An 18,199-nucleotide genomic window follows, 5' to 3' on the forward strand; every position below is an offset into this window, starting at 1 on the left:
AAGGTGGACATTTTTTTTTTAATTGTTATCAAGTGGAATACGAACCCTTTTAGTTTTAACCAACATGGCATTAGATGGCAAGTGTTCTAGCCAGCCAATAGAAGATAAGAATTTAACAAGTGACTTTCCTTGAATGAGTTCTGTTCAGCTGTTGTACTCCTCTTATTCATTATTTCCATAAATTAAAAACGAAAGAATGTTTTTTTCTTTTAAAAAGAAAAAGATTCAGTGGCGTTCTCAAGTTCTCAGTTGTGTATGGTTTAAAGAATCTACTAGTACCACGACAATTTTAATGGACATCTCAGCAATTTACTAGTATCAATACCAACTTAAGGATACATATCTGGAGAACCTTACCAACATGCGACTACTGATAAACATAATTGTTGATAACTTCACAACCAAATTGTGCTACCAAACCAATAATAGTATCTAATTACTTTATGTATTGAGATAATTTAGTTGAAGTTTGTTCAGCCATAAGCCTTGAAAGGCCAAAATCTCATCTCTTATATTGTTTGACCATTTTCCCAAATCTCAAAAGAGGTTAATACTTGTCAGTCTCTTATCAAATCAGTTTACGTGATTTTGGGTGCAAACCCATATTTTCATGCCTATGTTATGTAACCTCTATCATACTTCCACACTAAGTGAAGAAATAAATAGAGGTTGAAACCCATTTATTAGAACAAAATAATGAAATATCAATCTAAAATACATCCTACCCAAAAAAAATGCTTATCAATCAAATCAATAATTATATCTATTTATGATATTGCCATGACTGAAAATGAATGCATGCTTGGATTTGAATCAAGAAATTTCAAATTACCAGCTTCAATAACAATACAATGAAACTGATAAATTAACCCAAATTTTCAATATCTACCACTAAATATATATATGTGATATTGTCCCATTTCAACAATTGAGGTCATTACAGCCTAGCAAATCTCTCATCCTCTGCCTCTCTCAAAGTATCATCAGCTTATATATTACAGAATTAATTTAAACAAAAAAAAAAAAAAAGAGAGAAAAGATTAGATTGTATATAGCGAACTAAAGAAATCTACAAACCCATCCATCACGAAGAATTGTTCGAACGCCGAACACTAATTTGGGCCGGAAGGGGTCGACCCGTACCAGTTCCACCGCAGCTGCTACACGCCATCCGACCCGACCCGGAACAGGTCCGACAACCGACGTCGCCGTCGGACCATTTCGAGCAAAAGCAGGAAACCCGTCCGGTTCCATTGCAACTGGGACACCTCGGAAATGAGCCGCCGGCCATGGGGTTCTGGTCCATCACCGATTTGACCAAAGCCGCTCCGGCCAACACGCTAAGCCCGGTAGCCAACTGAGTCAACACAATCGGACCCATTATCAATCGATCGATGAGAAGGACGAGATTTTCGGAGAGAGAGAGAGAGAGATATAGCTAACTCTCAAAGCAATAAACGAAGAAGAAAGATAGAGAGAGAAGAGCCCAGAAAAAAAATGTAGAAAAAGATTTTTTATTTAATATTTATTGAGTGGAAGCGAAAATATATAAATAAGATTTAAAAAAAAAAAGATTGAGACAATAAAAGTGGTGGTGGAATTGTACACGTAGACGCGTGCATTGGTGGCATGGTATTCTAACTAAGAGGGTCGGAGATTTTGGAATGTAGTAGTGTAGACAGTCGTAGTAGGAAAGAAAAGAAGAGCTTTGTTTTAGCCTCTTGTATTGGACGGTCCTGATTCAATCTTCATCAACCCAATAAATATGTAAATAATATTTTATATTTTACTCGTACGGAGTCTTGTAACTGTGTGGTGTTGTCTTGAAATATCTTTTGAGTGACAAAAGTGAAGTGGATATGGATTTTCATACCATTTTCATATCTTATCCTATTAGGCTTTTTTTTTCAAGTAAGAAAAATGATAAATCGGTGTAATTTGAAAAAATAAGGGACAATGAATTATAGCCCAGAACATGTTTTTGTCCAACCCACATGTTCATATTTTGTCCCTAAAGAGATTTTTTTATATGATTTTTGAGAAAAATTCTTTAGATGGATGGAGTGGAGTCTATATTTACTTTTTCAAACCCATGTTTATTTCATGCGCCCCCAAAAATGAAGTGATCACCGTTTTGACTCATCTTATATGCAATTGGAAATGGTCGTAGAAGCTTTATGTACTAATTGGAAACCCGTGTTCGTTTAATGCCACTTTGCGTTTCAGTTTTGGACTTTTCAACGTAAACATATTTGTTTTGGTTTTGGACTTGAGAAATCTACCAAACGACACACATATTATAAGATTAATGATACATTCCAACACAAATAAGTCATTTTAATTTACTAACTCATCTTAAATAAATGTAACTAGTTGAAAAAACTTGATTAATAGTGTTTGCCTAAGCTTTTTGTTTTGATTTTGTCAGCTATGTAAAATGTGTAATTTATATTTTGTATTTGGATAACTATTAATAAAGATATTTTTTTAATGAAAATTACTTTCAAAGTGTTTTGATTTCAATTAAGAAATATCTTTTATGAGTAAATTTGGAATTATGAAAATTATTTTAATTTAAAAAATTATCTCTCAAAATCCCTTTTAGGAATACTTTTGAATTTTTTTATTTTTTTATTTTTTTATCCAAACATCTTTAAAATGACTTTTTTTAATTCTATAAGCTAAAAAAAGAGCTTAAAAAAGCTTAGCCTAACTGTGTGAAATGCTTAGTGTAAATTTTGTGTGCAAATATCATTACTTGCACTACACTTTGTACAACCACAGCATCTAAAGTAAGTCAAACAGATCATACAAGATATAAATCAGAATAAAAATTCTATTATTTTTTTAAAGACTTCATAGTACATAGTGTTAACTTTCTTCCCAAAACTGTTGATCTATCAAGACCTATATTTTTTATAAGACAAAACAACAAAACTTAAAATACTTCTCTAATATTAATGTTGATTCTTGAAGTCTGGATATAGTCTAAGAAACAGTTATCTTCCTTTGAGAAGTGCAATTCAAGAGCCGAAATCTCAGCGTTTTCTTCGTCTGTAAAGATTCGCGGCACACCTGCAAGACAAGAACCCAGACTCTTAATATCATATGAGTTAGTTATGAGGAGAAAATGATGCACACGGAAAGTAATCATCATTCTTCTTTCAGGCTCTTAGCAAAAAATCTCAATATTTGGATACCAAAAAAACTATAGCAATTACTAAGTATGTGGACAGTGGACAGAAACCTCAAACTTCGTAGAAGCAAAGTTCATGCCTGATCATTTGACTTCAGTAAGTAATCATGCATCATGTAAAACACTACTAGGTATTTATTATGTTCTGTTACAATAGTAAAACCTTTTATGCACTTCCAAACAACATTGTTCTTCTTCAAAAAGATACTGTTGATTATTCATAAAGGATCTTCCATCATCAAAAATTAGCTATCTTAATCGCAGAAAACAATTTTATTATTTGCAGTGTTTCACTATTCTCTCAACCTACATCATCACCCTATTTCATTGAAAACATTAAAATCAAGTTTCTGACTGGATACCAAAAAGTATGGCAAGTTGAAGATTTGCCCTTACCATGATAACATTCTCTTGCTTCTCCGGCCATAAGAACAACATCACCACTTCGGAGGAACATTGCTACAGGAGGATCCTCTTTACACTTTCCTCCCAAAAGGAAAATTGCTTTGCAGCCCAAACTGAGGAATAATAAAAGATATAATCAGTTGAGAGACATTTTCGCACTATCTACTAAAAAATATGCATTAATGAACCAGAAAAACAGATAGTTACAAACGTAGAAACATACCTCAGGCTTACTATAGGTTTACTCCAATCCTTTTCCATGTCATCAAGGTGGCCTCCAAGCGTATCACCTTAAGAAAAATCAACAAACCAAAGTGAATTTGAGATTACATTTAACTCTAGACCATCAAGTCATGAAGATCAAAAGATTTCAAAAGTATAACAACTTCAAGTTAGGAAATCATAAGATTGAGTAATCTGTCCTCTTATGGTACAATCCTTCTGTTAATAGGGGTAATTTACAACCCTTTTCACAGGTTTGTTTGATGAATCGTGCTTGACTAATCCTATGTCATTTCTCTTGATAAATTTCCCTTTATTTTAAATTTGTTCTCAATTAAAAAGAAAGAAAGATTACAGTATCCAAAGATACCGAATGTACCTAAACCAAAGTAGTTCACAATTGCAGCTTCTGGTTTAAATTCTTCACCAGGCGGCATTGCAGGCGCAGCCAATCTTTTAGCCAGTCCACAAAGTGCATCAGGGATTTTGTTATGTGGAAGAGACACATCATAGTTTCGCTACAACACGAAACAACAAGATGCCCATTACAAAAAGAACTTGAAACAATCTTAAGGATTCAATGATAAACACAGAAACTTATGTCGATTGATGCATAAAACACAGCAAAAGATCAAGCTTTCCTCAAACATAACAAGATGGGCATTCCTATATTTACAACTACAAACATGGTAAAGTAAAAGGTTGAACTTTTTTTTAGGAGTGTCACCTGCCTTTGACCACTCAAATTGCAGGCCTAGGGTGCTCCAACGCAGCTTCCTTAGAAGAACAGAAGCTGAAATTGTTTTGCAACCCTTTCCTATTGAAGAAACTTCTTGTTCCTCAACAAGTTTCCATCGTTTAGGATCCAAACTAGAGTCCATACTAGGAGGAGAAGAAGAAGCCAATTCTTCAACCAAAACTTTCTTCTCTTTTGCTGCAACAAATAAATCATTCATAGGCCCATAAAAGGGATTGTGATTAGTTCTATTTGGAGGCTGAGGAAAACTGATCAAACTCTCCTTAATCCACTTGCATTGTTCTTCTACACTCAAAGCTCCAGGAATGAAATAAAACCCTTCAGAAAAAAACAAATGAAATAAATTAACTTCTATTCATTCTTAATTATACATTCATAGGTCATAAACGTTTGATTTATACCAGGACAATTTTCCAAGCAGAACATTTGGTGACCGGAATGGTTTTCGAGAGTGACAATTCCGGCAGGAATCTGACAGTTCGAATTGAAAGATTGCAGAATGGATTTGAAATCAAGGACCTCAGATAAATCCACCCCTCTGGGTACTTTTTTCCTGAAAGACAAATCATTATGGAATTGGAGAGAAGAATAATCGAATATGAAGTAATTAAAGTAAAGGGTAATGCTTACTTTTTGTTTTTGAGAGTTGAATCGTAGTAGAGCTTGTACTTCTTCTCCGCCCTTCTGAAAGCGGTTAGCTCCAACTCGTCGGAAACTTTATCAGATCCGTACATTTCGCCCTGTCGTTCTCGCCGGGAAGAACGACGAAACTGGAGAGGAATTTTTTCTTCTTTCTTTCAATTCGTTGGGTTTGATTTGGGGTTCGTTTCTTAGCGCCTTGGCCCCGCCCGGGTCTCGCAAATCTAGAGCTGTCGTTCAATGAAACGACATGTAGTTTATAACTAGTTGTAAAAACGACATGTCATTTATACTATGTAGAGTTATCTTACATAAGCCACATGTCAATGGTCAATTAGCATTTTGTCGCAAGATTAGTATAGAACAATGTTATAGGCCAAACACTATTTTAATTTAAATTATAATATATTAAATTGTCACAGTAATAATATGTAATATCTTTTTTTCAAATATATATATAATATGCAATGTGAGGTGGTGTTGGACACCATTAGTATCTCTTAACAATACGCATTAGTATAGGACAAATTAGTACACCACGTCATCGAATATCGTTTTGAGTAATAATATGTGCACACACATTTTATACCAAAACATTATACACACCTAAATAAAAAAATTTCCAACCATCTCTCATTGATTTAAGATTGGTCCTACAAAGTTAAAAAAAAATTGCCACATAATTATGTCTAATGTTTTTATAATAAAATGTTTGTTTACATATTATTACTCTATGATTTTTAATATAAAAAGGTTTGTTTGGCAACATGACTTTTTTTAAATACATATAGAAAAACATCAAAAAAACATTACCACAACACTCACCTATCAAATCTTTTATATAGGCACTATCTAAGGTAAATATTTGATAAAGATAATTTATTAATTAAATTAATTAAGGATAAATACTATTTTGGACCTCATATTTTGCAAAAGTTACCGATTGGACACTGTGTTTTGTTAAATGATAATTCGAATCCTACGTTTTACAAAACGGAACAAATTAATACACTTGACAGAATTTTGGTCAAAATATTTTATAATATGACTAAAATACCCCTGAGTCTTTTAATTAATGAATTAATTATATAATAAAAAATACATTTAAATAAAAAAATATATAAATTGATTTTAAAATAAAATATAATTAAAAAATATTTTTATCAATTAAAAATTAACATAAAGCATTATATATCATTAGAGAATATCGGGGGAATTTACCATTTTGTCATCGGGGACGTTTTTGGTACCCCGAGCCTTGGAGGTAAGTGACTTAGGATAAGCAAGATAAACATAAGAAACACTGAGAAGCTTGGCATAAACTGACCCTCTCCCTATCACTAGGTGTTTCTCTCTCTTTGGAAGCTTGAAGGCTGAAGGAAGTTCTAGAGGAAATTGAGCTGGGAAATTGAAGAGCAAGTGTGGCCTGAATTCAACCTTGAGGTAAGAAGCCTAATGTAATGCCCCAAATTTCCCAATAAGGTTTATGACCTTGATTAGGAGGCCGGGAGGGCCATAATTGATTTATCATGTTATTAAATGATTATATGCATGTGTTATGTGAATTATATTATTATATGATGATAAATGCATGCATATGAGTCCACATTTAATTATAGAGGTATTTTGGTAATTTGGCTCGTTAAGGGCGTGATTGTGTAATTTCATGCATGTGGGTGAATTATAAATAATACCACATTATATGTGGATTGGTTCGAGCCATTCGGCATGACGACGATCATGGAATGCAAGTTATCGGTCTAGTCATAACGGGGTTAGTTTCGGGGCTCGGGGTGAGTCTCGGGGTAATTTGGTGATTAGAACGTTGCCGGGAATTAAAGGGTAACAGGATATGAATTATTGATATTTGAGAATATTGAGAATAATGGGAATTGGAAGGTGTTAATTATAATTAACAAGATATGCGGGAAATGATGATTTTACCCTTGGGAGTCTTTAGAAACCTTTATTTGACCTAGGGGTATTTTAGTCTTTTCACCCTAGGATTGATATAAGCCACTAGAAGGCTATGGAATTGTAAAAAACAGAGCATCATCATCCTCATCTGTCTCCCTCACCCGTACACCATTTCTCATCTTTCTTTCTTTGGAATTTTTGAAGCCAACTTGAAGAAACAAGCTAGGAGATCAAAGGTGGGAGCTTAGAAACTTAGTTCATCCATTGAAGAGGAGGACTCAAATCCAACTTGAGGTAAGATTTCATCCATGAACTTAAGCTTTACCCTGTTTTTCTTATGGTTTTCAGTCAAAGGAATTTTAGGTGTTAATTGTGAGAATTCATGGAAGTTTTGTGTAAGATTGCTTGGGTTTTGATGAGGGTGTGATGTTGATGAGGCTTTGCTAGGGCTACTCTCTTATTTTTTCTTCATTTAGGCATCATGGAAATGTAACAGGATATGAAAGCTTTATAGTGATGGCCTGAGATGGAGAGGGATGTAATGGAATGCGTGGTAAAGTTCTTAACCTGTTAGCAGGTCAAGACAGAGTATCAGAAATCGGTGAGACCATTGTAGCATTTGAGTATTTTATATTGGAAACAAGAAAACATCGCGAAGGGTTTCGCGGTGGGATTACCCAGGTTAATGGGCCAGTATGAGTTGGCATTGGGTCATTATGGACCAGTATTCCAAGTGAGTTCATTCCTATCAGTAAGAACAAGTAACACAGCTGATCAGTAATCAGATTTTTATGTGAAAGAGATAGTATTCCTTCTTGAGAATTCAAGGTCTATCTTATCAGATGAAGACTCTATTGTTATCTCCAGGTCTTGGAGAGGTTATGGAAGGCGATAAGTATATAGATGGAATTCAGTACAGTTTATTATTCTCGAATTGATGGTAAATCAGAGAGAGAAAGAGAGTTATCCAGTATGGGGAAGGTACCTTATGAGATGAGGTATGTTGAGAATGCTTAGCATCAATTCATTGAAATAAGATGGGTGAGGTGATTCTGGATCATGTGATGGTTCAGGGGATCATTGAGATTATTAGAGGTTAGAGCTTGGATGCTCACCTTTAAGAGTATATGGAAAAGTGTTACTTAATTGAAAAGTAGGAACATGGAGTTCTAAGTAGATGATTGTATCTTCCTTAAAAGTATCACCATAGAAAGGGGTGAGGAGATGAGGTAAAGTTGAGCCCTAGATTGTAATGACAGTTTGAGTCATGGATAGGACTGGTCAGGTTGACTTTGGATCAGCCTTATCTTTGGCACCGTTAGTTGTATACAGTGTAGTATGTATTTCCATGCTGAGGACATGGGTTAAAGGAAACTCATGAGTTGAGTTATGAGAATCTGGAGATTTAGGCTAAGTTATCCTGTAAGGAATAGCCAGTCCAGATTTGAGACAGAAGGAATGAGGTTCTGAGGAACAAAGTTGTACATTGAGTCAAGGTATGTTACAGAGACAGTGAGGTCGAGGGAATGACCTGGGAAACTGGAATCAGTTGTGCGGAATTGATATTCCGGGCTGTTCAGATAAATTTCGAGGACGAAATTTCTGTAAGGAGGGGATAGTTGTAATGCCTCAAATTTCCTAATAAGGTTTAGGACCTTGATTAGGAGGCCGGGAGGGCCATAATTGATTTATCATGTTATTAAATGATTATATGCATGTTTATGTGAATTATATTATTATATGATGATAAATGCATGCATATGGGTCTACATTTAATTATAAGGGCATTTTGGTAATTTGGTCTGTTGAGGGTGTGATTGTGTATTTTCATGCATGTGGGTGAATTATAAATAATACCACATTATATGTGGATTAGTTCGAGCCATTCGGCATGAGACGATCATGGAATGCAGGTTATCGGTCTAGTCATAACGGGGTTAGTTTCGGGGCTCGGGGTGAGTCTTGGGGTAATTTGGTGATTAGAACGTTGTCGGGAATTAAAGGGTAACGGGATATGAATTATTGATATTTGAGAATATTGAGAATAACGGGAATTGGAGGGTGTTAATTATAATTAACGAGATAGGCGGGAAATGACGATTTTACCCTTGGGAGTCTTTAGAAACCTTTATTTGACCTAGGGGTATTTTAGTCTTTTCACCCTAGGATTTATATAAGCCATTAGAAGGCTGTGGAATTGTAAAAAACAGAGCATCATCATCCGCATCTCTCTCCCTCACCCGTACACCATTTCTACTCTTTCTTCCTTTGGAATTTTTGAAGCCAACTTGAAGAAACAAGCTAGGAGATCAAAGGTGGGAGCTTAGAAACTTAGTTCATGCATTGAAGAGGACTCAAATCCAACTTGAGGTAAGATTTCATCCATGAACTTAAGCTTTACCTTGTTTTTCTTATGGTTTTCAGTCAAATGAATTTGAGGTGTTAATTGTGAGAATTTATGGAAGTTTTGTGTAAGATTGCTTGGGTTTTGATGAGGGTGTGATGTAGATGAAGTTTAGGGATTGAATTTGATGTTTGGGTGATGCTTGGGATTGGTTTAGAGGCTTGGTTTCAGGGGGAAATCGCAAGGAGGGAAACCAGAAAAGTTTCTGGTCTGCTGATGGTGCCCCAGCGCTAGGCAGGGCAGGTTCTGGGCTTCTCTAACGTTGGGGCAGTGCCCCAACGCTAGTGCATTGTCTAGCAAGCCTATTTTAGGGCTTGGGATGACTTTTAAGGCTCGGGGGTTGGTTCCTTTACCCCGTTTGGGTGGATTGAGAGTCCCGAGAGTGTGGGATGGATCCCGGGAGTGAGGTTTTAGATTATAAACATTTTTATGACTTATTTTATTGATGTGATTCCATATTTGGTTATAAATAGGTGACCGCTAAAGGATTGATCGTTCTCAAGGGTTGTTCTTTTACTTATTCTTGCTCGAACCCGAGGTAAGAAAACTGCACCCCATATGTGACATGCATGGTTATTCTTGATGCATGTTGGATGTTTAAATGTGAACATTGATAGCATATTGAATGCTTAGCAATCTTGCTCACTTGTATATGGTTATTATTGAGGCATGTTTGATGTTTAAATGTGATGCATGTGATGCACGAGAAACATGTGATTAGGGCATGCCATGAATATTGAATATGAGACTGTTCAGAGCTTGAGTCTCTGTGTTTAAGCATGATTCCAATTATGCTAGCAATTGTTAAGTAAGCGTGATGAATGCCCTATATTTCGATATTTGACATATGATATATGTTTGATAGCATTGCTTACTTGTGTATGGCACTGACTGAATAATCATAATTGGCAAAGGTGTCAGTATCAACTGTGAAGTTGTGACTCATTAGTCAAGTTCGGCAGTGGTACTGGGCACTAGTCACACAATGCTGACTCATAAGTCAGGAACGACTTTAGCGTGTTCAATGCAAGCCAACAAAGATTAGATCTAATCGACATCTGCATTAAATGACTCAGAAGAGCGTTAATGTCGGACCGACCTTAAGTTTGATGAATACTATAAGCGCTTGTCTAGCCAAAGGCTAGTTACTTAGAGCCACAGTGACTATTTAGTCACATGGTTGTGGGTGTCGAGCCCCGTGTGACTTACCCATCAGTCACTCATCTGATCAGAGCCATTGCAGGAAAGCCCATGTGAGGGTTCCGTCACACGGCTATGGGCGTGAGCCCCATAGTGACTTGCTTGTCAGTCACTCATTATGGTTTAACTGAACCTCAAAGTGATATTCACTCATTTGCTCAAGGCTATAAGCTCTGTATGATCATGATGATCATCATTTGCATGGCTTTGGGTGCTGAGCCCCGTAGTGACTTGCTTGTCAGTGACTCAGTATGGTTTACCATAACCTCAAGTGTTAAATCACTCATCTGATTAGGATTGACTTGATAGTCATCCAATCAGGAGGGTAGGATTTCTCATCCTAGATTCCCCAGCATTATCTGAGTTTATTTGCATGCTTGAATAGAACTATATTTGCTAGGCATGCCAGATATAATTTGATGTCATGATATGATTGATCATGAGCATATTGAGTTTTCTTGCTGGGCTTTGGCTCACGGGTGCTATGTGGTGCAGGTAAAGGCAAAAGAAAGTTGGACCGTCCTTGAGTTGGAGAGCTTAGGTGACGATGTGTACATATGCAGCTGCTCGACCGCCACGGCCGAGGTTTGAAGGAGAGGAACTAGGGTTAAACCCTGTTTTGCCACTTAGATCGGCTGGTTGTAAATATTTTCTTGTAATAGGCCTTTAAATTATACTTTTGGGATCCCAATGTATACAGTAAATGTTCTAATGAAACGTTATATCTTAACCAAAATTTTTAATCCCTAAACTGCTAATCATACTTAGTTACATGATTATGGTCAAATGACTCGGTTAGCGAGTTTAGCACTGTTTGAAATACGCACCGTAACGGTCCCTAGAGTTTAAGGTGTTACACCTAATATTAAATTAACTAAGTTTTAGCTTAGTTTTGTTAGAGTTGTAAGTTTATGCATGTAAGCTGAATGATGGATCACTCTTGGTTATCTAGATGAGTTTTGGGATTATTTTTGTTAGGTTTTGTTGTTGGGACCTGTTATCCCCAAAAATTGGAGATCGATGACGTGGCAATAGAGGTGACAAGTGGCAGTACATGGTCCGTAAAAGACACATTAAATAGTCAATAAATACATTGACTCCTCAGAGTTGTGATAAAAATTTTACTGGCTTGAGAAGTGTCATGACCGACCAGGCATGACCTTGTTCGACCAGTCACGACATTACTGCCCAGGAGTGACATAGCTGCCACTTTGCTGCCCAGAGTGCCATGTTAGAGGAGAGACATGGCATGCTAGACCAGAATGCCATGTTAGAGGAGAGAAGTGCATGTCCTACCAGCACTTGCATATGTCCAGCATGCATGTGTCCGACCAGCACTTGCATGTCCTACCAGCAAGTGCATGTCCTACCAGCATGCACATGTCCGACCAGCAAGTATATATCCTACCAGCTAAGTGCGTGACTGTCCAGTAGAGGTGTGTTCGACCAGCTTGAAGGAGATATGGGTCGACCAGATAGAGGAGGACTAAGTCAAGGTTCCCAGAAACGACTTCAACAAGAACCGATCTTGGCACACGCGGGAATCTCTCATTCTTCCCACAAATATGGTGTTCTGTTATATTTTGAATATTTTTGTAATTTAAATATAATAAGAATAATAAAATATCTCGATTCTAGGGGATATCAGATGTATGATCCTAAGCCTATAAATACATGGCTTATGAGATCAGAAGGGGGCTTCTTCTTCTTTTGAGACTTTTGGGAAATTTTGGGTCTGAGTTTTCTAGAGAGAGAAAGTGCTTGTATCTGAAAGAATTCTTGTATTTTTGTAATCTGTACTGAAGAAACTCAGTTGGCTCAGTTCATCTAATCTTGAGTACAGATCTATAATCACAACTATAAGTGGATTAGGCTATTACCAACATATTGGGGCTGAACCACTATAAAAATTGCGTGTGTTATTTACTTTCTGTTCAAAACCGTCTGTGTCGTTTTATTTCTCTTGAAGGTTTGATCGTTTTTGACGTTCTCACGTCGTTGGCCAAAAACGCGGTCAACAGGACCATTTTGGGATTACTATAATGATTAAATTTAGTTGTGGGATTGATTTTGGGGTAAATTGGCTGGGTTGTGGTTGTGAAAATGGGGGATTTTTCTGGGTTCGAAGGGTCGGGCCACGGCGCACATAGGATGAAATGGGAGGCTGGTTTCTGGTTGAGGCGGGCCACGGCACAAGGCCTTGGGGCCGCGACACTTAGTGGGTTTTTGGACCCCGAGAAGGTTTTAGGCTCGAGAATCTAAAAGTTAAGGCTCGATATGGATTCTATTACCCGGATTGATAGAATTCAAGGTCTCGGAGATTAGAATTATAACCCAAAGTTATTTAATGGATTAGAACTTTAATGGATGGATGTTGTTGATACGTTGTGAGTAGGTTTTCAATGAGGCTCGGACTAGAGTATTGTGCTCGGGAAGCTTGGGACACAGGTAAGAAAACTGTTATACCTGTAGAGCAGGGCGTGGCCCTATAGTTTTTATTGTAGGGCACGACCCTATGTGATTATTGTGTAAGGCGTAGCCTTATTGTTTATGCTTGTATTTGTTTAGTTTATGCTATTTGTTGTATATCTATAAATGTACGGCAAGGGCCGGGAACGACGGAGGCAGAGAACGACATCAAGCACGTGGAGTGCAAGGCCAAGTACGGCAAGGGGCCAGGAGCGGTGTTAAGCACGTGGAGTGCAAGTCGCTAGGGTGAGACCCTATTGGATACCTAGGATATCCTCACGGTGTAGACCGTGAACCCAGGCCCTGGTAAAGCGCCTGGGACAGCATGACCATTATGTGTTTAGCTTCTTGGTGACTTTGTTATATGCTGATTGATAGTTGTGCATATGTTGATTTCTTGTGTGGAGTTTTCTTTCTGGACTTCGGCTCACGGGTGCTCTATGGTGCAGGTAAGGGCAAGGGAAAGATAGATCAAACATGAGTACGGAGAGCGTGGGGCGGTGTGTACATGTTCAGCCTGGCTGGCTGCCTCGACCACAGGTATTTTTGGGAGATGTTTTGTATTAAACCTAATTTTGTCGTTTACGACTTTAATCATACTTTGAGTTGTAAATGTTTCTAAACAGTATTTTGGGATCTCAAATGTATAACGCTTTATAATTTCAATGAATGATTGCGTTTTCAAGTTATATGACTTTTATTACAGTTTAGCTACACTTTTAACCTAAAACCTCAATTAGCGAGTTAATTGCATGTTTAAAACTCACCTAGTAATGACTCTAAGGAGGTAGGGCGTTACAGGTCGAAAAACATTGACTTATGAATCAAGGGCGGCAATAGTGCGTAGAGCGCTGATCGATAGGGTTAGATCTAATCAGGAGCGCATTATACGCTTGTCCGACCCAATGGTCGTAGAAAACTAAAGCGTCAGGTACGCTGGGCCAGCTTCAAGGCTGGTTATTCAGAGGATAGGACAATGGGCCTTGGGGTGACTTATTAGTCCCAGATCCTAGGGTGTTGAGCTCGGTGTGATTTGTTAGTCATGTACTTGGGCAACGGGTCCCAATACGATTCAGTTAATCATTTCATTAGGGCATTTGGTCCCATATGACGCAGTAGTCATTTATATGAATGGCATGCATGCATGAGTAGGGCTATTACCGCTGGGCATGTTTATTATGATTTGGAGATGTGTTATTAACTGCTTATGAGCATGTTTAAGTTTTCTTGCTGGGCCTTGGCTCGCGGGTGCTATGTGGTGTAGGTAAGGGGAAAGGAAAGCTAGACCAGCCATGAGTTAGAGAGCTTAGGTGGTGACGTGTACATATATGGCCGCTTGACCACCACGGCCAAGGTTTCTCAGAGACTTTTGCTGCTTAGGTCGGCAGGTTGTAACTTTTGAGTTGTAATGACCATTTTGGAACTATAAACAACTTTGTAAACGTTTATTATAGGATCCCATGTACAACTTAACATTTTAATGAAATATCCATTCCTTTTGACTAAATTCTTTAACCTTGGACCGTTAATCATATTTAGATGCATGTTTATGGCCTAATGACTCATTTAGCGAGTTAAGTACTATTTAAAATACACAGTGTAACAGTCTTGGCTAACCATGTTGGAAATTGTGCCATAAAAGCATATGTAGTAGACATTGTTTTAAGAAATAAATAAATAAATTGAATTTGTTATGCATATATTTTATGGACTATATTATTCTGTGATAATATTAAGTAAATATCAGAAAAATTCCTAAGTTCACATATGTGATCTCAACCATGTATTGGTATGGGAGGATTGTATTTAAGATAAATGAACTTAAATAGTTCGTAGTAAAATAAAGTTATGGAATCTTTAGATTAATTACTGCAAGTAAGGTCCACTAGTATTATCAATACATGTGATCTAGATCTGAATTACTAGTGTAGTAGGACACTTTAGTGGATGTACTTTATATATTAGAGAATATATAGAACTGGGCCAGATATGTTTATTAATACTTAGTTAAATACCGTTTCGAAGTATTAATTAAATGTATCAACTGATGATCATATACAAATAGATCTTAATCCTGAAGTTACTATGAACTCCTATTTATGTTATATGAGTTCTTTGATTCACTCGTTAGGGTTTGTCAGAATGATCAGGCTAGAAACTTTTGTTTTGGGAACTCATTAATGTAAATGACTGGGGACATAGTATACAGATATGGAATCTATACCTTCTCATAAGAGATTGAATAATGATTCTCTTAAGGGCTGACTTTTGGAACTGAAAGGTTATTGAGCTCAAATTCATAATTTAGTTATGAATTAACCTTCACTAGTAAAGTCAATGGTACTTAAGGAAACAAGATATAATTAAAAGGGTAAAACGATAATTTTATTCTCGCTTAATTATGAACAATTATTAGAGGGTTAATTTGTATGTAATGATTATATCAATGGACGCTTTATTGTTATAAAGTACTCACTAAATGAAATGTATATAATTACAAGAGTGCAATCTCATATTTATAGTGGAGTAATCATGAGATTAATAAATTCAGATTATTTAATTAAAGAGTTTAACTAATAATCACAAAGTTATTGGAGCTTGGAATTATAGGTCCATAGGTCCCCATAACGGCTCTATCAATACTATTCAACGCAAGAGTTGATATAAATGGTAAAAATACATATTTAAGAAAAAATTTGTTTTTCGGGCCAAATATACAATTATGTGATAATAATGATTAATTAATTAATTATAAATTAGTTGTAATTATCAAAATTAATTAATAATTAATTATTATATAATTTTCAAAATTATATAAATAATTAATTTATTATAATTTTTGAAATTATTATAAAATAAATATTTAATTTTTGAAATTAGTATTTAATTAAATATGGTTTTAATTAATTAGTAGAATTAATTAAATATCTTTATTTGAGTGGGAGATAATAATCTAATAAGTTCAAATTAGATTTAAATTTAAAAGATCGATATTTATTCAAATAATTAATTATATGTGATAATTAGTTAAAAATATAATAGATTCAAATTTGAATTAATTATCAGGTTGTTGGATTTTATCTGATAATGTAGTTTGAATAAATAATTAAATAATTGTGGAAAAATCAAATATCTCTAATTTATAGGGTGCTGCATGACACACACAGTCCCTGGACTGTGTGTGGCGTGTAGCTATATAAAAATAAGGGATATATTTTTCACTTTTATTTAATTAATTAATTAATTAATGAAAAATTCAAAAGTTAGTTTTTGATATTTTCATTAATAAGATAATTAATTAATTAAAAGATAAATTATAAATTGGTTACATATTTAGTTTTTAAATTTAAATATTTTCCATATAAGTTAGACTTATCAGAAAATAAATAAGATACTGAATTTATTCACTCTAAGGAAAAGAACGATACTTTTCTATCTCTTCCTGAAAAAGATACAGAACCAATCTCAGGCCTACTATCTTGATCTTATGTGTTGAGTACATCAAGTTGAATCAGAAATATTCCATCTTTTATTCTCTAAGTGCCCACACACTTCTTGAGGTGTAGAGAACGTTGTGGAAGATCTTGGTGTGAGTACTTAGGAGCAGCTTGGATAGGAAGATCGTTTATTTTACGAAAAGATAGCAATGACACTTGATAGGCATCAAGGGACATGTTCTTTATTCTTTTCTTGTTTATGATTAATGTATGTATATTAATGGATCTGCATATTTAAATGTAGTTTAAATATGTTACAAATTTTTTTTGTTGTACACTGGGCCAACCCATCACTATTCTGCTGCGTATTAGAAAACTTGTTCCTAACAAACCAGAGCGTTACAACTTGGTATTAGAGCATGCCGAGGTTAAGGATTCATAAAGACAGGCTGGGCATGTATACTTTCCACTAAAGACAAACTCGAATCAGGGTTCAGTAACTATTTATGTGGTTATGTGCTTAACTGCTTAAATAGGATATAAATGCCTTATATGTATGTCTTATTAGGTAGCATGATATATTTTGTGTAACGCCCTAGTTAGCCAAGGCCATCACACTGTGTACTTTAAATAGTGCTTAACTCGCTAAACGAGTCATTAGGCCATGAACGTTCATCTAAGTGTTATTAATGGGCAGGGTAAAAATCTCGGTCAAAAGGAATGGATATATTTTACTAAAAATATTAAACTGTACATGGGATCCCATAAAAGTGTTTACAAAGTTGTTTACAATCCAAAATGGTCATTACAGTTCAAAAGTTACAATCCCCCGACCTAAGCAGCAAAAATAGGGTTAAACCCTAGTTCCCCTGAGAAACACCTTGGCCATGGTGGTCAAGCGGTCGCATATGTACATGTTTCCACCTAAGCTCTCCATTTAAGGTTGGGTAAGCTTTTCTTTCCCTTTACCTACACCACATAGAACCCGTGAGCCAAGGCTCAGCAAGAAAACTTATTACTGCATGTGTACAATATAAATAAATGATCATGAAATCATTTTAGGGCTTGCAGCCTTAATCAAATGATGACTAGTAAGTCAATCTGGGGTCATGCGCCCTGGTTAGATGACTATTAAGCCTTTCTGGGGTCTCAAGCCCTGAAAAGATGACTAATGAGACATCCTGGGGTCATGTGCCTTGAATAGATGACTAATAAGACATCTTGGGGTCATGTGTCCTGATTAGATGACTAATAAGACATCCTGGGGTCCTGTGCCCTAAATAGATGACTAATAAGACATCCTGGGGTCCTATGCCCTGAATAGATGACTAATAAGATATCGGGGGTCATGTGCCCTGAATAGTTGACTAATAAGTCTTTCTGGGGTCCTGCACCCTAAGACATGTGACTATCAAGTCACATGTGCCTTTTAGCCCTGACTCTGAGTAACTAGTCATAGACTAACCAAGCGCTTTAGTTTTTCTTCGACCAATAGGTCGGTCAAGCATTTAATGCTCATGTTGATTAAATCTAATCATTTTAGCCTGCGTTTA

The 18,199-nt window shown here is 36.1% G+C and overlaps 2 protein-coding genes across 2 annotated transcripts; both read right to left on the reverse strand.

The window, feature by feature from the left end:
- Nucleotides 1–875: 875 nt before the first annotated feature.
- On the reverse strand, nt 876–1,509 carry LOC133822383 (uncharacterized). The gene has a single exon (XM_062254693.1). It carries the CDS (start codon nt 1,379–1,381, stop codon nt 1,085–1,087), a length of 297 nt encoding a protein of 98 aa, XP_062110677.1. The 5' UTR covers nt 1,382–1,509; the 3' UTR covers nt 876–1,084.
- A 1,309-nt stretch (nt 1,510–2,818) lies between these two features.
- LOC133822384 (alpha-ketoglutarate-dependent dioxygenase alkB) lies at nt 2,819–5,410 on the reverse strand. The gene is made up of 7 exons (XM_062254694.1): nt 5,211–5,410; nt 4,982–5,133; nt 4,555–4,898; nt 4,203–4,341; nt 3,825–3,891; nt 3,593–3,714; nt 2,819–3,075 (listed from the first exon to the last, which is right to left on the reverse strand). The coding sequence occupies exons 1-7, from the start codon at nt 5,312–5,314 to the stop codon at nt 2,939–2,941; spliced, it is 1,065 nt and encodes a 354-aa protein (XP_062110678.1). The 5' UTR covers nt 5,315–5,410; the 3' UTR covers nt 2,819–2,938.
- Nucleotides 5,411–18,199: the final 12,789 nt, after the last annotated feature.

This window comes from Humulus lupulus, chromosome 3 (genome assembly GCF_963169125.1).
Source record: "Humulus lupulus chromosome 3, drHumLupu1.1, whole genome shotgun sequence".
Taxonomy (NCBI): Eukaryota; Viridiplantae; Streptophyta; class Magnoliopsida; order Rosales; family Cannabaceae; genus Humulus; species Humulus lupulus.